Here is a 22,023-nt window from a genome sequence, read left to right as displayed (position 1 = left end):
AAGAGAAGGCATGAAAGGCATGATTTGTAAATGACTAACATTGGCGTTCGTGAAATGCAGACTTAGCCCCAATTTCACCAACGACTGTTAAAGTTAACGCCGGAATTAGTATGACGTTACCTCTTTCGATTTTCATATGAATGAAAGAGAAGACATTACATTTTAACAAGCTCTTAACACTAACAGACGTTGGTGTGACAACAGAAATTGGGGCTTAGCAGGGCTAATAACATCAGGTTTATACAATTTAGTTTCTGGCGTAAACGGGCCTAGTGCTCTTTCATTCTGGAGCAAAAGTGATAAAACATTGAAGATTATTTTGTACTGTCAGAGAAGTTGATTCATAGACAATGACGGACCAACGTAATTTGGTCTGTTTATGTCAAACTCAGCCGACAGATCACGATTCACGCCTAACATTGAATTGACATAACCCAACCAATTATTAATGGTTATAGTCCGCCATTTTGCATATGAATCAATTTCTTCGATGGTACAATCCATTAATGACGTAAACAAACTTAAAGCTATAGTCTGTCAAGAAAGTAAATAAATTAAAAAGTGGAAACGTCGTAGTGTCATCCCTTTTTTCTTAGATTGATTTGAAAGGGATGACACTACGATATTGCCACTTTTTCTTGTTCTTCACATTCTTGACAGGCTGGATCTATCTGCTGGAAGAAAAAGTTATCCTAAACTTATGAGTTGAGAATAGTCAGAAATATTTTATACATAATGACATGCGGTACTTTTATTATTACCTGGTTTGAATGATCGTTTACACGTTTGATCATAATAAGGTTTTAAAATAGCTACTTTTACCATTAAATCGATAAAATATATTTTCAGTTACACTTCTATTAAAAATATAGAATTGTTGTATTTCTTATTGTAGTAGTATTTATACGAGAATACAGATTTTAAACTGATATGTGCCCAACTATAGCTTTGTGTTTGACATTTTAAATTGACAGAATAATGTTTGACAAATACATGAATATTGGATATTATGTTTGAAGCACGTTTAAACAATATTTGATTATAACACTAACAAATATTACTGTAGGTTAAACAATAAACATATATCCTAATATATGATGTGACGTTATAGTCTATCCTTGTCCATTATGTTAGAATAGTATTTATGACGGAGAAAGAGGTAAGATCGCGGGCTGCATATGTAATAAACTGCGGTTTGATGCTCCCGTGACGGGTATGGAGCAGGGGGCGGGGCTTGTGACAAGGTGGGGTCACCGACCATTAGTAGGCGGCAACAAACTACATATACGTTAACGCCAAAGGCGTGTAGTTAAAGGTACATCTTTTACAGCCACGATCTTGTAACGAAGCATAGGGCAGAGTGGCTAGGCGGGGTCGTCGGACAGGCGGCAGTAACGTAATTTTCCTTAGGCGGGTATAGTGTAAACTTCTGGCTCTTACAGCCACGTGGGCGGTCTCGTGACGGAGTACAGTGCGGGGGGCGGGGCGTGAGGCGGGGCGGGGTCGTCGGTGTCGGACTCCTCGGAGGACACGCGCTCGGCGGCGCTCAGAGCGACGCGCGCGTACTCGTCCGTGTCTATACTCTTACAGAAGTGGATCGCGTACCTGTAAAAAACATTAAAGTCAGTAAGGGCCTGTTTTACAACTGAGTGTTGCCACTCTAATTATGGCTTTGAATTAGGTAAGTATCCTACTAATATTATAAAGGCGAAAGTTTGTTTGGATGTATGGATGTGTGGATGTATGGATGTTTGTTACTCTTTCACGCAAAAACTACTGAACGGATTTTAATGAAACTTTACAATATTATAGCTTATACATCAGAATAACACATAGGCTACAACTTTACCCGACTTTCAAAATGGGGGAGGTGTTATGTTCGTTTTCTTATGTTCAACGCTCCGCCGTTTGTTAACCGATTTTCAAAATTTTTCTTTTGGTATTTAGGGTATCATCCCAATTTGGTATTATATTCACAAATATTCACATAAGTAATCGAGGGAACTCCTCAAAATGTATGGGGAAACATGTGGTGACTTCGGTTTCGTGAGAAGTATTCTAAGCATATGCTAAAACAAGTAAGATTTTGCATAAAGGTATACCTGGTATACCGTGGTTCGGAAGGTGCTGAGAGAACTCCTGATTCTTATAGATACAAGTTTGGGAGTTTCGGCGTTGTTTTGTATGATGTATAATTTTGAAATAATGATGAATGATAAAATTTGTAATGTTTGTTTTCCAGAGAATGTATGATGTATAATCTTGAAATAGTGATGATAAATGTAATGTTTTGTGAGAACATGTAAAGACAAAAAATGTAATTGTCTATACTTAGGAAGTGTTTGCCAATTGTTTCACTCAATTTATTTTTGTAACACGTGTTTCTCGCCGTGTATAATAATTTGTAAATTATTTTGTGAGAAATAAAGTCTTAAACCGTTTTAAGAATGGAAAGCATATGCTACTATGCAAATTTCATTCATCATCATCATCATCACTACCATAATATTATACCATGCATCGTCTTATGATTATATCTTCTATATATATATAAATGGATTCTCAAATGTGTTAGTCGCGCTAAAACTCGAAAACGGCTGGACGGATTGGGCTGATTTTAGTCTTAAAATATTCGTAGAAGTCCAGGGAAGGTTTTAAAGTGACACGAAGTTTACCGGGACAGCTAGTACTATATATTATCACGCTAAGACTAATACGACCGAAGAAACTCAGGAAAATGTGGGAAAAACGGGGAAAATATTAGAAAGGGTTTATCTCACGAACAATTTTTATGGCAACATTTGGCACAGATATAGAGTAGACCACGTGACGGGAGTATCTAAGCTATTTTTTATGGGAAAATGTACGGTTTCTGTAAAATTCCTAATTTACGCGGGCGAAGCCGTGCGGGACATCTAGTAGTTAATAAGCGTTTTATTGCAGGGTAAAATGCTGTTATTAATTAAAAAACTCAATAATTTTACCTCAGTTTCTCTCTTAGAACAGCTTTGCACGAGTACCGCGGCATTTTGAGCAGGAAGAAGCAGGTGTAGCTCTCTGGCAGGAAGTGATCGGGCGGCTGATACTTGTCTAACACCTGGAATTACATAACGACAGATAAAAACCAGTAAACCAGTATACTGACTAAAATATACAGTGAAGGTTAACGCCTCCGTGTTCCAGTGGTTTAGAGCGTGGCTCTTGACTCGGAGGTCGTGGGTTCGATTCCCGCGTTGGAAACATGTTATTTACAAGTTTGGTTAGGACAATGCAGGCTGATCACCTGATTGTCTGACAATAGGCATGATGAAATTTTTTTTTCTTATCGGTAATTGAAAGACCCTTAAAAATAGAAACATCGTTGAAAGAATGACTCTGATAGCTTAAAAATTCACCAAGATATGACAATTCAAATATCTCATAAAAAAAGACCTGCCCGAAACGCTCCATACAAAGTGCTACGAAAGACTGACGTCAGTCTTTCGTAGTTTGTATGCGTCGGGAGACAACTTTGTTCGACAGGTATATTAAATATTGCGTTTATGAAAGTGGTTTCATAACAAAAGTTGCTTTTAATTGCATAAGTTATCGAATTGTATACAAATATTATGAAATTTAATTGAAAAAAAATTCGACTTGAATATCCAACTTTAAAGGCGCATAACAAAAAAAATACAAATGCTATCAAGCTGAAATTTTGGGAACACTTATTTTTTGATTGATTGTGGTGATTTCTTTATTTTATTAACAAAATTCGCTAATCTTTGACCTTGTCATCATCCCTATTAAGATGATCGATGCGTCGGATGGGCATGTAAAAAGTAGGTCCTGCGCCTGGTCTCTCGCCAGTCGTTTCGGTCTTCCGCCCCACTGGGTTATGCGAGTAAAAGGAATAGAGAGTGCTCTTGTGTAGTGCGCACACACTTGGGCACTATAAAAATTACTCCTGCGTAACTGGCCTGGTTTCAATAAAACCGGCCACTATCACCGAAACCGGTGTGGAGGAGAGGAGAGGAGGAGGAGTTATTCATATTATTATTACAGTGAAGATGTTTTTATTAGAGAGCTTATTATTCTTGTAGCAGTACTTTTATAACACGTTCACTCTAGACTGTAGAACTTGTCAGCAACTGAAGTACGAAGTCCATCACCTCCCAGAACCACCGCTACTACAACACTCCAGCTACCTGTAGCACGAAGTCCCGCTGTCTGGGGTCCTGCGGCGCGCGCGGCAGCCGCGTGCGGCCCCACAGGAACCGCAGGAACAGCGCGCGCTCGCTGCCCGACAGCTCCTCCATCACTTCCCAGAACCACCGCTACTACAACACTCCAGCTACCTGCAGCACGAAGTCCCGCTGTCTGGGGTCCTGCGGCGCGCGCGGCAGCCGCGTGCGGCCCCACACGAACCGCAGGAACAGCGCGCGCTCGCTGCCCGATAGCTCCTCCATCACCTCCCAGAACCACCGCTACTACAACACTCCAGCTACCTGTAGCACGAAGTCCCGCTGTCTGGGGTCCTGCGGCGCGCGCGGCAGCCGCGTGCGGCCCCACAGGAACCGCAGGAACAGCGCGCGCTCGCTGCCCGACAGCTCCTCCATCACTTCCCAGAACCACCGCTACTACAACACTCCAGCTACCTGCAGCACGAAGTCCCGCTGTCTGGGGTCCTGCGGCGCGCGCGGCAGCCGCGTGCGGCCCCATACGAACCGCAGGAACAGCGCGCGCTCGCTGCCCGATAGCTCCTCCATCACCTCCCAGAACCACCGCTACTACAACACTCCAGCTACCTGCAGCACGAAGTCCCGCTGTCTGGGGTCCTGCGGCGCGCGCGGCAGCCGCGTGCGGCCCCATACGAACCGCAGGAACAGCGCGCGCTCGCTGCCCGATAGCTCCTCCATCACCTCCCAGAACCACCGCTACTACAACACTCCAGCTACCTGCAGCACGAAGTCCCGCTGTCTGGGGTCATGCGGCGCGCGCGGCAGCCGCGTGCGGCCCCACACGAACCGCAGGAACAGCGCGCGCTCGCTGCCCGATAGCTCCTCCATCACCTCCCAGAACCACCGCTACTACAACACTCCAGCTACCTGTAGCACGAAGTCCCGCTGTCTGGGGTCCTGCGGCGCGCGCGGTAGCCGCGTGCGGCCCCACAGGAACCGCAGGAACAGCGCGCGCTCGCTGCCCGACAGCTCCTCCATCACTTCCCAGAACCACCGCTACTACAACACTCCAGCTACCTGCAGCACGAAGTCCCGCTGTCTGGGGTCCTGCGGCGCGCGCGGCAGCCGCGTGCGGCCCCATACGAACCGCAGGAACAGCGCGCGCTCGCTGCCCGATAGCTCCTCCATCACCTCCCAGAACCACCGCTACTACAACACTCCAGCTACCTGCAGCACGAAGTCCCGCTGTCTGGGGTCCTGCGGCGCGCGCGGCAGCCGCGTGCGGCCCCACACGAACCGCAGGAACAGCGCGCGCTCGCTGCCCGATAGCTCCTCCATCACCTCCCAGAACCACTGCACCAGCGGCGCATGAGGTTCTATGCCTGCAGAGATATGACATGGTTAAAGAAATAGAAATGAAACTGTGAAATAAAATGAGTAGTGTAATAGAAGTATAACTATGGATGGGACTTCAAAACTATCTATCGCTAAATAGAAGGTTATAAAAACATTGTTTTTCCGTCGTTCTTGTTTATCGCATTGCTGCAAAGTAGAAGCTATGCACAATAGCATACTCAAATAGCATCACGTTTCATTGTGTGTTTAGTTCCCACTTATTGAACTCAATCGTCTCTGCCACCTTCATATTATATTCCCATATTATATCAATTTTAACTTAAACTATAACACGCAAAAATTATCCAAAATCACACCTTTATACGTAGCAGAAGCGCGCAGAGCCTGCACGGGTATGTCAGGCGAGCCGCACACTAGCGCCTCGAGCTCCGACGCCGCGAACAGCGCTAACAGCGGCGCGGGGATCACGCGTGACATACCGTCACGCACCGCGCGGACTTGCTCGTCGAACTCGTGCAGTCTGTGGGAGCGAGATAAAGCTATAGACATGTGCGTATGAGTGAGCGAGACAGCATGAGTAACGGCGCAGGAATCATGCGAGACATCAGCTATCTATAATATAATTTTATATTGACAATTGAGCGAAACAGCGTGGGTAGTGACTAGTATTTAGGCTTATACTAAAAAAACACGTTGAAAAGTCTCAGGCATAAATCTTAATCTTACAAACAACTTCAAGAAGTGAGCGTATTCCCTCTTAAAAGGCCGGCAACGCTCCTGCAGCTCTTCTAATGTTGCGAGTGTCCATGGGCGACGTTAGTTGATTTCTATCAGGTGACCTGTTTGGTCTTTTGCACCTTATTTTATATTTAAAAAAAAACTACTATTTTAGGTGCTACAGTTTGTGCGTTCTAAGATGATATGGGTGACAGTTTTCATGTTCCTTGCTACGGGTTTTTTTACAAGAAAACAAAAAGAATCAAAATGTAATAAATTATATTCCATCTACAAAAACAAATGTTTCCTTTAATTGTAAATGAATAAGAATAAAAAGATGCTAAATGCTAACTTATTAATAAAAATTATAAATATTAACTGTAAAATAGGAGTATAAAATTATTGTTACGAAAACATTTGAAAAATGTCATATGCATGAAACGGAACTTATATCAATAGAGATTGACTCTGTTGAATCGAAATCAAATCGATAAAAAAAGGCGGCCATCTTAAATCGCCGGCACCACTGAAATGTCAGTACGAAATTGATAATTTCGATTGCAATTCCTTTACGAAGTGATTCGATATTTTTAAACTATCGATTAATTTTTGTTAGGTAACTTCCCTACTATTGTCAATTATAATGTGTCACGCATATCATCATAAAACGCACAAACTATAATTAATTACTTAAAACAGGACATAATATTTTTCTTTTAGGAATACTTACCGGTAGTGTAAGGCGAGTTGGACGTATTCATCTTTGTTGTCTGGCGTGACTCTCTTGTACCGCGTCGACAGCGACACCTCGTGCCCAGCCGCCGACGGTATCGAAAACGGTAGCTCTAGATTTTGTAACTCCTAAGACAAATAAGTTTTTTTTACATCTTTCTTATATATAAAATTCTCGTGTCACAATGTTAGGCCGTACTCCTCCGAAACGGCTTTACTGATTTTAACCAAATTTTATATGCATATTCAGTGGGTCTGAGAGTCGGCTACTGGGTACTTATTATATTGATAAGTGCATTTGTTGAATAAATAATAGTACATTATTACAACTCCAAACTGACGGCGACCATTGTTTGTGCGACGGGATAGCGATGGACAGGACAGTGACATACTTATTTAGTCACTTCAATAAAATAATACGCGCGAAATACTTTATATGGCAAAGAAACGTTTGCCAGGACAGCTAGTATACATATAACTTGGGCAGGCCTGTCCCACTCGCGTGTTTAGGTATCGAACTGTAAGTACCCCTTTAAAGGGGCAGATTACAAGGGACTCACAAGCGAGCGGTGACGCGCGCGCAAGATTTTTTCGTCGCATATATCTACGTACCTTACTGATTTAACCGCTGTGACATAATCGTAATTAATCTGATAAATATGAACAATTAAAACAAGTCAAAGAAATATTTCAATAAAGTAATTTAAGACTTTAAAATACAAAAAAAAGATTTAAAAATACACGAACATAACAAATAAATTAATTTGTTACAAACAAACCGCATACAGCATACTACACATAAATAAACACAAGTTACTATGTTTAAGTTGTAAAAAATTCCTGACCAGCTCCTACACTATAATCGAATATAAAACTATTATAAAATATACGTTGGGTTACTATTTGATTATTACTATAAAAAAGTTTGTTATTAGTAGCTATAGTAATTAAAAGAAGATTATTTTATTTTCTAAAAGGTGACAATCTTGATTTCGTCAGAAAGGGAGCCTCTTACGCAATAGAAAGAGAGCGTACATGTAGGCAAATATAATTGTAGGCGCCTAGCACTGCGCGGTCGGAATTTGAACTTTATAGTATCGTAGCATGAGTTGTTATTTTTTAAACGGGTTGCACGAGTGGGAAATCTGTTGATACTACTAATATATATTCTGTGACTTGGGCCATCTATAGGTTTTTCGCCTATATCCTTTGTATGTCGCTTTTTCATATAATTTCAAATTTGTTCATGTACCAAGTTTATAATTCCTCTTAATCTAAAAAGTAAGATGTTGTCCTTTTACCTTGTTATTAGGCGCCATATCTCGTATACACAGCAACGCCGGTAAGAAATCCTTATCTACTTCAGCCAGGTCTTGAGGACGAAGCGGCAGACCAGCTAGCTGTCTCCACACGCCCTCCGCGAGTGAAAGAGATAGAGGAGAGCCGGTACGTATCGCGATACCCATTAGTACACCTGTCAAGAAGTAATGTTATGTATTAGACGAACACACGTAAACGCTGCGTCAAGGCTGCGTTTCCACCAGAGATTTCCACCAGAGATTCGACCAGTGTTGCGAGGAATGTATTTTTAAGATCCAATAGCATCGCCGCGCGGAACGATGTCATGGCAAGCTCACGTCAATGAAGCGATTTTATTGGTTCTCAAAAATACATTCTCGCAACACATCTCTGGTGAAAACGCAGCCTAATACGCTTATTTACGTATATGCTAGCGTGCATAATGCGTACACACAAAGCACCTTAATCAAAACCGTAGATTTTATTTTATTTATCAGATAGATAGTGAACAAAAACTTTTTTATTATTATCTTAACCGATAATTTTAAAAGACAAATAAAAATCAAGAAATACATACCAAGAAACCGGAAGCAGTTAAGATGCAGTGGCGTATTCGCAGTCGGATTGAGCAGGAAGGCGTCGCGGGAGGCGCCGGCGTCGCCCCGCCCATTGGGCGTGGCCATGAGCAGCGGTAACGAACCGTTCTGTAGCTCCTCGCACATCTCCGCTATACTCTCGCTGTACCCGCCGCCGCAATCGTCCACACTTTCGCCTGAAATAAACGATTACAAATTAAGCCATAAAGATAGTCTAGATCTGTTACCGTGTTTGACGTATATTGGTTGTAATTTGTATCATTGACGTCACAGACAATAGGTATTTTAAATTTTTCAGTTTTTGCATAATATCGCTTAACTATAATCATATTAATTTAAAGAATTAGACGTCAAGCGTTGCTGATAATTCAGGGGAATTATAAAGAACTAACAAACAAAGGCTATAAAGTTTGTGTAGCTTATAATTCACTTTCATAATTTTTCTTTCGGCGGTGTTCAATGTTGATTGGTTAGTTAATTTCTAGCTAATATTATGCAATACTAACCAACAAACTTGACTTTCCACACTCGATGCGGCAGCGCTAGCGCGTCGGGCGTAAGCGCGGGCAGGCGTGCTACCATCTGTCCAAACACGCTGCGCATGCCGCCCGCGCCCGCCAGCCCGGACCCGCCGCGGCGTGCGCGTCGCGCCGCCACGCGGGATAGCTCGACTACGGGCCCGTGTTGACGCTCGCGTACCATTGTCGCTGTTATTGCCTGAATAAATTGATAGTTAACATGTTAATTACTTTATCACTTATAAGGTTAGGTCTCGAGATTTTTTTTTTCTTAAAAAACATTACATTCATCATTGTTTGCTAACTTGTTAGTGAAGATTATTTTATCATAGGTGTATGCTAATGCCTCGATTTATCTCGTTGCAAACAATATCACGGCCTAGAGCTGTTAAGACGTGGATATAAGATACTAGCTGTTGCCCGCGACTTCGTCCGCGTGGACTTCAGATTATAGCGCGCGATGTCAACAAAATTGGTGTCAAAAGCTTTTATAAAAAAAGCCTGGTACCCCTTAAATCAATACAGCTGTACAGTGTGCACACAGTAAGTATTTCATTTTTTTATATTAAACTTTATATTTTATGCCAAATTTTAAAACTTATTTAGCCCTCCAATTACACAACTTTACCCATAAACTATTTATCATTGATAGATTTAAGGTTACGTCACTGCACAGATAAAGTACTGAGTTATTTAATACCGTAGAATAGATATAACAATCGAAAAAAATCGAAACTTAAATGTAAGATGATACCACGTCTTATAGGAAGACTTTTGAGCAAGCGTCAGCGCGATGTAGAAGACGCACGGCGCCATCTATTATGAATTGTTGGAACTAACTTAATTTGAACAAATTTACGCATTTTCACCCCCTTACAACCCTTTTTTCCAGTAAAAAAGTAGCCTATGTCCTTTCTCAGGCTTTAGAATAACTGTGTACAAAATTTCATTGCAATCGGTTCAGTAGTTTTGGCGTGAAAGCGAGACAGACAGACAGACAGACAGAGATACTTTCGCATTTATAATATTAGTATGGATTTTTGAAATTTTACTTAATACACATCCAAGACTCAGGAACATTGAAAACTTTTTGTTCCGCCTGCGGGACTCGAACCCAGGACCCCCGGGATGAGCGCTGGCCACGCGCAATGCGAATTCATTTTCATCGATATTTTCATGGAAATAAGGTATTTTCCCACATCAAAATGTAGCCTATGTCCTTTCTCAGACTCTAGAATAACTGTGTACAAAATTTCATTGCAATCGGTTCAGTAGTTTTGGCGTGAAAGCGAGACAGACAGAGATACTTTCGCATTTATAATATTAGTATGGATAAAAAGTAACGATATTCAATAGTAGACTGTAAGGTATGAAACCAACAATATTTTTAAAGATTTAACGAAATACTTACTCTTCTAAATGCCGCCTCTTTGACACTATAGAACAGTAGTGTTCTCAGCTGATCGAATGGTTCTTCCAGTATCAGTAGCGCCAAGTTTGGACAAACTAGTTCCGAAAATTGATGAAGCAGAACCTAAAACCATTATGACAATAACATTAACATTTTGAATACATACAAATTATACACAAATGTCCAGAACATTAGCTGAACGGAAGAACAATTACTGTACTCCTAAAAATTGCCATATTGCGAGTACAGCAACGGCGTAAACTCTTTAGATCACAGAAATAGATCTAGTTAGAACTGCCATGTGTATGTACTTCGCGTGCCATCGCGTTCCCAAACGTTGTACAATGTCAAATTTTCGTTATCGGAATCGGACGTCAATCGGAATTCTAAAAATGTCTAGTTGTACCGTATTGGGCTGTGGAAATTCGACTAGAAACGTTGGTTTAAATAGTGGATACGTTTCTTTTCATCAGTAAGTAATTTTATTATCAAATCATGTGTCCTTTATTTTAAAATCAATTATTTAATGTTAATCGTGGGTGGTTGTAGTTTTTACCATGGAATCTACGTAACTGTGTGTGTACCGCATGATTCATAATACATTGCCGCTTTAGTTAGAAAATTATAGAGCCTGTTCTGTTTGTCCGCTATTGAGCGCGCAATGGAAATAAAACAATCGATACTTTCACTCATCGCTTAGTTTCGAGGTACAGTTAATATTCACATTTTTCTGTCAAATGAAGCAAATAGTGTTGTACATATTCTCGATTCTAATTAATCGATTTTCGAAACAGACATGAAACAGAGGAGTTATCTTTGGAATATTTTGTGACTCGATAATTATATTTTATGTAATATGTATTTATGTTCCTGTTTAGTGATTAAGTTTAGAATAATATAATATATTACTAGCTGTCCTGGCAAGCACGTATCTTTAGATTTATCATTCCTCTGTATATTAACTCGAATAATAATCGATAAAAAAATCGATATACCTATTAAAGTGGCAAAAGAGACGGGGCGCGGCGATGCCTTCGAATCGATTCCGCGCGTACGGGTATTCCCATCACTAAAGCGCTCTTGTGACGTCACAGTAGGTATGAAAAAAGTGACACGCTCGTGTTCATACAAATTGGAGCGACATGGCGGTTTTAACTATATCCATTTCTGTGCTTTAGATTTATAAATTGCAATAAAATGCTTTCAATCTACGCAACTCACGAGTCTATTAGCGAGTATATCCGGCGGCATATCACGCAGCAAGTGACACTCGAGCGGCGGAGGGGGCGGGGGGCGTGGCGCGCGCGCACTCTCCACGCACAACGCGACTGTATGCGCACTGCCGCACGCAACGCGACTCACACGCTTGCCCTGTCAAGAAGAATTGGTAAATAGTCGTAAATATAACTTCAAGACTAGATTAGAGACCAGTCTAGGTTATTGCTAGTTACGTTTGTTAAATAATAATATCTTCACGGGATACTACTACCATTTTAGCAAAATTAACAGCCAAAAATACGAAGAACAATAAAGAAAATATTATGACATCATTGATTACTTTCCACAATTAACTTTTACCGAAACTCACACTAGGGGGTTTTTATGGATAAATGTTTTAATTTAATTTTTTAATTTACATAAACATTAAAGTATCAATTTTGCAGAAAGTAGATCGCAACACATGTTTATCGCAAATAAATATTTGAAAAATATAATAAGAATGTGCGTGCATCTTTGCGTGGACATTCATGCATGTGTACGTATGTATACGCACCTGTAACGCAACGAGCAGACGCGGACGTTGCGCCGCGAGCGTCGTACCATCGCCTAGTTGCCCTTCATCGTTGTCGCCCCACGTATAGACCTCGCCGGTGTCCGTACACGCAACACAGTGGAGACTACCTGTAATAAACTCAGATCATTAATATAACGTATATTGTTTAATTATCAGGACCGACATTTATTCTTCAATAATAATACAATGAAAAATCCTAGTGAAATTTAAAAACTATTAAAGAGGCCGAATAGTATTCAAGTAAATGGGTCAATAGTATGCCAATAAATTACCATAGAAAACATTAGACCAGTAACTCTACCATGAGTTTAAAGCTATAGTATTTATCGAAACTCGATACCGACTACGTAAATTTTTAGTATGGAAAATTTTACATCGCACCTAGCGGTTACTTGTGGAACTAAGATTCTCGGTATCGAGTATCGATAAATACTATAGCTTTAAACTCATGGTAGAGCTACAGTTCTTTCATACACTTTCGTGTATATAGTGAAAATTAAAGTCTGAAAAGCGTATCTATTTTTAACTTTCCATTTATTAAATGGAGACAGATAGCATAAGGAAAGTATAGTATCACAGTATACCTGTGGCAATAGATACGATCATCTTTCCCTGCATGCCGGTGACGCGCATTGGCCGTCGCACGTGTTCGTATGTGCCGTGACCTAGACGGTGGTAGTCGCCTTTGCCCCTGTACATAATACAATGACTAATGACATAATGACTTATAAAGTGAAAAAGCATTCTAAAGACAAATTATTTACGACATTGAAGATAGCATTGAAAAATATGCCAATCACATAATAAATAACGGGACCATAAAATCAAATAAAACCTATGTGAAATGATACTATAATTAGACATAGCTTACCATGTATAAACACTGCCACACTGACACAGCGCTACGGAGAACTGTGAGCCGCACTCCACTTTTATAACTCTCAGTCCTTTCAGACAATCTATTTTAGTCGGTAGCTTGCAGCCTTCGGAACCTCCTCGACCTAACAATAGAAAGCAACTGTTAGAAACGATTGGTAGTTTATTTATTAAGGGGTCTTTATCAGAGTAAGATAAATTCCACCAAAAACATAAGATGAAGAAAGGAGAGCCAAGCCTAACCAGGCAATCTTTCTAGGGCAAAAAGTTTTCAGATCACATTCAAGCCAAGCCTTTAACTTATTTTGTAATTTTGAATCAACATTCAATGATTGTATTAATAGTTTTCTTTATTTTTATTATTATAGTGGCTTGGCAATGAACACAAAAGATATGATCAGCGACTGATTGGGTTTAGTGGGTACCATCAACCACATACTAATACGAGCTTTTGCCCGCGGCTTCGCTCGCGTTAAGAAGTATTATTATATACAAACTTTCATCCCCTAATTGAACCTCTTGGGATTGGAATTTATCAAAATCCTTTCTTAGCGGATGCCTACGTCATAACATCTACCTGCATGCCAAATTTCAGCCCGATCCGTCCAGTGGTTTGGGCTGTGCGTTGATAGATCACTATGTCAATCAGTCAGTCACCTTTGAGTTTTATATATATAGATTTTTCATTATTAGAGGTATCTTATCTTGCGCGTGAGTTTTACGTACGAGTGTGTGTTATCCGGCACCTTACCTCACAAACAAGCCTAGACTAACTAAAATCCAAACGCCGTATCAAGGCTCAAAACTTCATGTAAAATGACAAAACTTATGATATGAAATTCTGTGTTGTTATTTTGAAAGTAGATATCCAATACATTACCTAGTTTGCCGTAATCGCCGTCACCCCACGACCAGACGTTGTCGTCATCGGTGATGCACAGCGTCTGCGCGTCTCCCGACCCGCAAGCCACATCGATCACGCGGTACGATGCTAGCGCCTCCACCTGGTGAAATTACAAAATTATTATGTAACTTGGTGCAAGTTTAAATTTTAAATGTTTTCAATTCATGTTCTCCAATTTCAGTACTAGACCGCATTATGTGGTATGCCGCGTAATTCTCAACGCTGAATGATTCAATTACAGTAACGCTTAGCGAAAAAATGTACTATCAGAGAAGTTGATTCCTAGGCAAAAGGCGGACCTAAGTAATTTGGTCGCGTTAAGTCAAACCAATCCGACCGATCGCAGCTAACATTGAATTGACGTAAGCCGACCACATGACATAGATCCGTCAACTGCCTAGGAATCAATTTTCTCGATGGTACAATTCCAGCGCAATACACAAATTTTTACATAACTAACGATACCTTAGCTATATAAAATATACCTTAGTAAGCTGTATAACCACCAGATAGAATAGCTACCACCTCAAGAACTGTCAGCGCCATCAAATTTCCGTAGTAGAATAGCCCGGCCACACATTCCGAATTCTGATCAGAAACAGTTGAATTTCGCCGGACCGCCACCCCGCACACTATCCGAAATATCCTTCCGGCGAGTTCGAGCTCACTCGGCTCAGTACGAAATGTAAGAGACAGCGCGGACGTTCAACTGTTTCTGATCAGAAATTTCGGACAATGTGCGGCCGGGCTTATACTTACCATTTTAGGCACAAGTTGGTCCTCCGAATCCCCGTGTCCTAGTCGTCCGTAGCGGCCCTTCCCCCAGGTGTAGATGCGGCCGCGCGCGGTAAGACACGCGGAGTGCGCGCCGCCGCACGCTATAGCCACCACCTCGAGACCTGATAACGCCGTTATTAGCTTCGGACGGTCGTAGTTTCTGGAAAAGAAATAGGTAAAATGTCTTAAAAGTACAACAACAAAATATTATAGTATCTGATACTCAGATTCTGACCCAGTGTCTTTAGTATTTTGTTCCCCATAACAGATTCAATATTTACAATAACGTAAACCTTTTCAATAACAAACTGACGCCAAACGCATATTTATTGTTAAAAATCCAAAAAGATCCTTGTAAGGTTTACATACATTATAGTGGAATATTATTATTTCACTGTTGGATAAATATGATGGTCAAAGAGAACAATTACTAAATGGCAAGCAGTTCGTTAGTTAAGTGAACTCGTAAAACTCACACTCTGTTCCCATGTCCAAGTTTCCCATCCTCCCCCTCACCCCAGCTGTACACGTCACCGTCAGCGGAGAGCGCTAGACAGTGCTTGCCGCCCGAGTTACACGCCACCTAAACATTTTAAAAGTATGTTTATGTTGTTAAAGTACTGGCAACCGGTAAAAATAATTGTTGAAAACTGTAGGACAAAATGGTACAATACTATTATGTTATTGTAAAGAATTTTTGAAGAAAATATTCTGGCAGCAGTTGCAACATAGTAAGCTGTAAAACTGTAAACAGTATGTTAATTAAAACAATAATACCTTGGTAATAAAGACATGTTGAATAGACGCCAACAAGGTAGGTAGTGACACTGAGTCTATTCCACCGATCCCGAGGCGACCGCCGGCACCATATCCTAAAGTAGAAAGAAGAGTACCTAATGTAACGTAATAAATACAAAGAAAAAGTTATCTTCGATAAATTACCGCCAAATGATAAGGTAATATTATTTTCAAAGTAATTATAAGCTATGACAATTTTATTTTACAAAAGTATAATATATAACTATACAGACGTTATAATTATACAATAGATAAATAGATAATTATTTGTATAAGAAGTGTTGTAAAACTACGATGTATGTAAAGTTTTAACAATACCCGCTGTGTTTATCACATAGCTACACAATTCATCTCTCTCTCACCCGTGGCGTACACCTTGCCGTCGGGCGTGACAGCGAACAGCGTCTGCTCCCCGCCAACTAGCTGCACGGGGTCGAGCGCGGCGAGCTCGCGGCACGGCACCGGCGACCGCACCTTGGCGCCCTCTACGCCACCCAGCTGCCCGCGATGGTTATGGCCCCACCCGTACACCGCACAGCCGCGCGAGCCCCCGCCCCACCAGCCAGACCACTCCTCCGGACGCCTGTAAAGTGGACACTGGTAACTAGGACGTTCACATATTATTACGTCTTTATCAAAATCTCGACATTGAATCTTTTCATTCCATGTTATGTTTTTTTACATATTATATTGATCCAGCATCCATCAAAAGTCGTTGCTCCACCTACGTTTCAAAAATATTTTTTTATTCTTTATAGAAAGTCAAAGTTATAAAAAATGTTACAAACATAATGATGCAAGTTTATAACTTACTTGCTAACCCAATGAAGCAGTTGTTCGTCGTGTTGTCTGGTAAACTTAACGTTGTCCTCCCACGGATTCTTAGCGTCTAAGCTTTCATCCGCATTGTATACTCCCAAGTCCGCCAATCTTTTCCGTACTTCCGATATAAAAGGCGGCGGCATGGGTTGGCGCCGTATGAGGGCGTGTGCACTCCGCATACATAGACAGTAGCGTTTGAACCACGCCCACCGCGCTGCGTCCGGCCCGTTGCAGACGCGCGAGTCGATACGTAGGCCGCACGCTAACCACGCTAGCTCCTGTAACAAACCAGATACATATTGTCATCATCACCACACACCTTGTTCAAAAGGCTTAGTGAGGTAAATTTGATCGTTCTATAGTGTCGCGATGTATGGTAAGTATATTTGTAAAGTTACTTTTGTGGCGATAAATAAGTTAAATTACAATATAAGTATTTTTTTAGTATCCCAAAGTATAGTTTTAAAGCCTTTTTCAAGTTCCTGCACAACAAAATATACGTCACATAATATTCAACATTCGTTACGCGTACCTTCAAATAATGTGTGTGCATAAGGTGCGTCCCGGTACGCAGCGCGGGTTCCTCGTGCTCGTACTGCGCCTGCAGCAGCTGTGATAGCTGTGCCAGCGCGGGCGGGCTGGCGGCGACCTGCTCGCCCTCCGCCCCGCCGCCCGCACCACCCGCCACCGCGCACACCACGCCCCGCAGACGACGCACGCACCACACACGTGCACGCCATGCTAGTAACAAAATATTGAGCTTTTATAGGATGGCTTGTATGGAACCGCAGATACTTTTTTTAAAAGGAAACTTTCTGCCATAGATAAGGTTTTATATGTAAGTATATTTAATATTTATACATATTAAATTCCTCCTGTAAAGTCTCGAAGGTAGAAAAAAATTTTATGTATACGGTATATTTATTATATAGTCGAGGGTTACTTATTTATAAATTAAATTAGTTAATAATCTCTTTTAAACAAAAAACTGAGTATATATTCCACAATAGCTACCTTAACTGAAGTAAAACTACACTGACAACAATGTAATTTCTAAGTAGACCGTAGATTTAAAATACATAAGAAACATAAACTTACACAAAGTAGGCATTTGTGCGCAGATAGCGAGCGCTTGAGCCAGCCTCGGCGCCAAATGATGATCTTTGGAGACCGCCTTCAGTAGAGGACCGTCTAGAAGCCGCCAAGCCAGCTCCACGGATGGACAAGATAGCACGTATCTATCCGTCCCACTCTCCTAAATATGTTACATTGTTTTTTTTAGTATGAGCGAAATTGGAGATGTCATATGTGAGTACTACATTTATTTGCAGTGTTTATGATGAATAGTCGAATCAAATTCAGAAAATCAATGAAAGAGCAGATTTTCTTGAACCGCATTATTTCAAGTGAAAGTTAAAAGTAATTTATTCATCACAACTACACTATAGTCACCGCAAGCAATATTAGCTAAATTCATCAGTAATCTGTGTATATCTTGGGAAAGTATGCAAGTACTTACCGCCGATGAATTCGAGGGGAGAATAGGATGTACTGTGAATCGCCATCCCCACCCATTCACCGAGCCATCACTCGTGAACCGCCAACGCAGCTCGTCACCTATAAAAAGACCATAATCTATTGACTTGATGGAATTGCTTCAGGCGCCATGGGACGCGGCATTATTTTTTAGATTCATCATAACGCATTATTGTCACACATCTAAAGAAACTGATTTCTTTGATTCTTTAGATTACGTCTAGTAACTCTACGTCACGCATACGTACCATTGACGAGTATCTCCTGCGCCCAATCAGCGGGCTCGCGGCCGGACCGGGTGGCCAACACGCGGCCCGCGCTGTCCGATATCGTTAGCGGGTCGTTGCGCCGCTCGGTTGAGCAGCCTTGCTCGAACGTCACTCGCAGACTGCATGCACCAGGGATCTTAACCACGCCTGGGAAAGTGTTACTATGTTCGTAAAAGGGTCATCATTAGATATAAAGGGATTTACTAACAAAATAATACGTGTGTTCTTTTCATTACAGAATTTCTTGATTCGATCGCCGGCCCGCGCTTTAATACCGCGCTATGCAATACCTTAAAAATATACAAACGTTTATACGAACTTTGCGAGTGACAAGCTGTTTTAAATACTCACCGGATATATCAGTGTCATCAGCGTACGGATGCGGGCTGTCGACAGTGACGGGGCGCGGCGGCGCGCGGGCCCCGCCCCCCGCCGCCTCCTCTAGCTCACTAACGCACACCTCCGCAACCATTTCAGCCACGCCTGGTTTGCTGGCGCACAACGCTGTATAGGCAACACAAATCTTTAAATATTTACTTATTCATAAATAATTATTAAAACACAACGGATACCTTATTCAAAGTCACTGTAGTTTTCTGGCAAGTGAAATTTCAATAGTATCAACGATGTCTGAGAACAAATAGGGATGATGACAAGGTCAAAGATTAGCTAATTTTGTTAATAAAATAAAGAAATCACGGTAAAAAATAAGTGTTCCCAAAATTTCAGCTTGATAGCATTTGTATTTTTTTTGTTATACGCCTTTAAAGTTGGAAATTCAAGCCGAATTTTTTTTCAATTAAATTTCTTAATATTTGTATACAATTCGATTACTTATGCAATTTAAAACAACTTTTGTTATGAAACCACTTTCATAAACGCAATATTTAATATACCTAACGCCTCCGTGGTCTAGTGGTTAGAGCGTCGCTCTCGACTCCGGAGGTCGTGGGTTCGAATCCCGCGTTGGAAACATGTTATTTCCAAGTTTGGTTAGGACAATGCAGGCTGATCACCTGATTGTCTGACAAGTAAGATGATCCATGCGTCGGATGGGCATGTAAAAAGTCGGTCCTGCGCCTGATCTCTCGCCAGTCGTGTCGGTCTTCCGTCCCACTGGGTTATGAGAGTAAAGGAATAGAGAGTGCTCTTGTGTACTGCGCACACACTTGGGCACTATAAAATTACTCCTGCGTACCTGGTCTGGTTTCAATGAAACCGGCCACCGTCACCGAAACCGGTGTGGGGAGTATTATATTATTATTATTTAATATACCTGTCGAACAAAGTTGTCTCCTGATGCGTACAAACTACGAAAGACTGACGTCAGTCTTTCGTAGCACTTTGTATGGAGCGTTCCGGGCAGGTCTTTTTTATGGGATATTTGAATTGTCATATCTTGGTGAATTTTCAAGCTATCAGAGTCATTCTTTCAACGATGTTTCTATTTTTTAAGTGTCCTTCAATTACCGATAAGAAAAAAAAATAGTCATCATGCCTATTATCGGCTGTATAAATCCTTTTTTTTATATTAGGGGGATAGTGAATAAATAAGTAGGTAAAGTATTTTGGGTGTATATTGTAAGCTTTCTACTTTTCTTTTTAGTTATCAAATAATTATAATTACCCATTAGAACGTCTGTTATGACTTTAACAGCGTTGGCCGCGTTGGGTACGCGTCCTGCCGCCGCTAGTTTCAGAAGGTCTACGAGCGCCCGAGCGTCCGACTCGCCAAGTTGAGACGTGAAATCGTCTAATGCCAGCTATTGAAACAAGAAAAAACTTACGTGAAGAGCACTTTGTGTGCAATTAGTCATGAATTATTTCAACTTATCATGATCTCACTTTAATTTACACTCTCTATAAATCTAAAAGAGTTGATGTTCGTCTTGTTCGTTTAATGATAATAATAAATTAAGAAGCTCGCTTGACGTTTGACTTTAAGCGCAATTCATTACACTCAAGCTGATTATAAATTACATTTTCCTATTGAGTTTTTATATCATTTGATTCTATATAAAATAGACAATGTTTAAAAATCCCGCGACAAGAATTATGTAACAGGCACAGTACCTTAGGTGCGTCAGCTTGTTGCACTGTCATGGTGGCAGCGGCAACCGACACCGCGCTAGACGACATGACGGCCGAGTGGCGGGACGATATAGACCCGCTGAGAGGACTGCTGGCTCCGCTCTATACAGATTGTCATTTAGATATTCACTTTATGAGCTTATACCTACCAAATATAACACGCACTTTTTGCGGTGTCAATGGGTTGTTGTCATCAAGAAGCAATATAACTTAATAATATCTTCTCCTGTATTAAATCCATATAGCGAAAAAAAACTGTACTTAATCGGTATAAAATATCAGGCGTCAAAAGAGCAGACCTTAAGGACACGAAATGCATCAAGTAGGGTTACAAGCGTTAGTCTGGGTTGTTGCTAAACGTCTATCAATATATTATATCAGGACATTTCTCTTTCATAAACTCGTCATATTTTAAATCCACGATTTAAAAACCTAGACTATTAAACAGGTACTAAAAAATTTACCGGCAAAGTAGCTCTATCTGCCGGCGCCTCTCCGCCGCCGGTGCGTGCGTCAGCCTCCGTATCGTCGTCCTCAGAGTCCAACCCCGTAGTCACTGGAACTGTCGTGCACGCCTCGTGCGCACGCAACGCCTCGACCAATAGCGTGCGAGCCTGTAAAGTTAAATATTAGTAAGAAATATGTCAGAGGGAAGGGCTTAAAATTGCGTACATTAACCCATTACTACTTGTCTTTTGAACTCTGTAATGAATATAATTTTTGCGATGTGCGCAGCGCTGAATAGGAAGATCTTCCGACTGAGCGATATACTCTTGCGTACTTGCATAAATGAGATAGCAATATTTCATAGTGTGTAATGGTGCGCAAGTGACAGAGACAGGTTTCTCGAGCAGACTCAGCTAAAATATATATTTCAAAGTTTTAACCAAGTACAGCAAAATCCAGTGATTGATATAGTTGCTCGAAAGAAAAACAACATTTATCTATAAATTCTATATACATTTTTGATTTTAATAATCCCAGTTATTGTTAAGTGTCTTCTACTTACCTGAGTGATGTGTAATGTCAGTAGTATAAGAGACAGCGCATGTTGCACCGCCACTGGCGGCTCTAACGCCAGCGCCGCGCTCGCTAGTGACGGCCGAGTTCCTTGCGGCTCTCCCACTACAGTCTCTTCCGAGTATAGGCCTATGGAACAACATTTACAATTAGATATGTATTGTCATAAAACTTTATTGTGTTATAACTTATAGCCAAACTATTGGCATTTCATTTATCAAAATCGAGACGTTACTTTTGACGTATGTTTGTATATTTTGACAACTAACCAAAATTTACATTCCAAATCGTAATCTTTCCCCTTCTAATCCCATAATCTACTTCATAATCTGGCAAGAAATAATTA

At 41.0% G+C, this 22,023-nt stretch overlaps 1 protein-coding gene across 1 annotated transcript in view; it reads right to left on the bottom strand.

Annotated features, from left to right (window-relative positions):
- Positions 1–575: 575 nt before the first annotated feature.
- The window catches only part of LOC121729456 (probable E3 ubiquitin-protein ligase HERC2), a 60,065-nt gene continuing 38,617 nt past the window's right edge, over positions 576–22,023 (bottom strand). Inside the window, exons 63-90 of the mRNA XM_042117973.1 lie at positions 21,667–21,806; positions 21,122–21,271; positions 20,640–20,759; positions 20,194–20,329; positions 18,918–19,070; positions 18,546–18,713; positions 18,281–18,378; positions 17,860–18,016; positions 17,294–17,502; positions 16,753–17,039; positions 16,302–16,522; positions 15,919–16,013; positions 15,618–15,724; positions 15,124–15,301; positions 14,341–14,464; positions 13,456–13,585; positions 13,169–13,275; positions 12,564–12,691; positions 12,011–12,160; positions 10,790–10,912; positions 9,367–9,577; positions 8,842–9,036; positions 8,267–8,439; positions 6,964–7,094; positions 5,873–6,036; positions 5,388–5,542; positions 2,985–3,097; positions 576–1,605 (exon numbers count right to left, since the gene is read on the bottom strand). Of these exons, the coding sequence (XP_041973907.1) occupies positions 1,437–1,605; positions 2,985–3,097; positions 5,388–5,542; positions 5,873–6,036; positions 6,964–7,094; positions 8,267–8,439; positions 8,842–9,036; positions 9,367–9,577; positions 10,790–10,912; positions 12,011–12,160; positions 12,564–12,691; positions 13,169–13,275; positions 13,456–13,585; positions 14,341–14,464; positions 15,124–15,301; positions 15,618–15,724; positions 15,919–16,013; positions 16,302–16,522; positions 16,753–17,039; positions 17,294–17,502; positions 17,860–18,016; positions 18,281–18,378; positions 18,546–18,713; positions 18,918–19,070; positions 20,194–20,329; positions 20,640–20,759; positions 21,122–21,271; positions 21,667–21,806 (4,292 nt within the window). The 3' untranslated portion in view covers positions 576–1,436. The remainder of the gene's footprint in view (positions 1,606–2,984; positions 3,098–5,387; positions 5,543–5,872; positions 6,037–6,963; positions 7,095–8,266; positions 8,440–8,841; positions 9,037–9,366; positions 9,578–10,789; positions 10,913–12,010; positions 12,161–12,563; positions 12,692–13,168; positions 13,276–13,455; positions 13,586–14,340; positions 14,465–15,123; positions 15,302–15,617; positions 15,725–15,918; positions 16,014–16,301; positions 16,523–16,752; positions 17,040–17,293; positions 17,503–17,859; positions 18,017–18,280; positions 18,379–18,545; positions 18,714–18,917; positions 19,071–20,193; positions 20,330–20,639; positions 20,760–21,121; positions 21,272–21,666; positions 21,807–22,023) is intronic.

The sequence above is a fragment of the Aricia agestis genome, chromosome 8 (genome assembly GCF_905147365.1).
Source record: "Aricia agestis chromosome 8, ilAriAges1.1, whole genome shotgun sequence".
Classification (NCBI taxonomy): domain Eukaryota; kingdom Metazoa; phylum Arthropoda; class Insecta; order Lepidoptera; family Lycaenidae; genus Aricia; species Aricia agestis.
The sequence above is the reverse complement of the archived record's forward strand: the minus strand, read 5'-3'. Positions and strand labels throughout refer to the sequence as shown.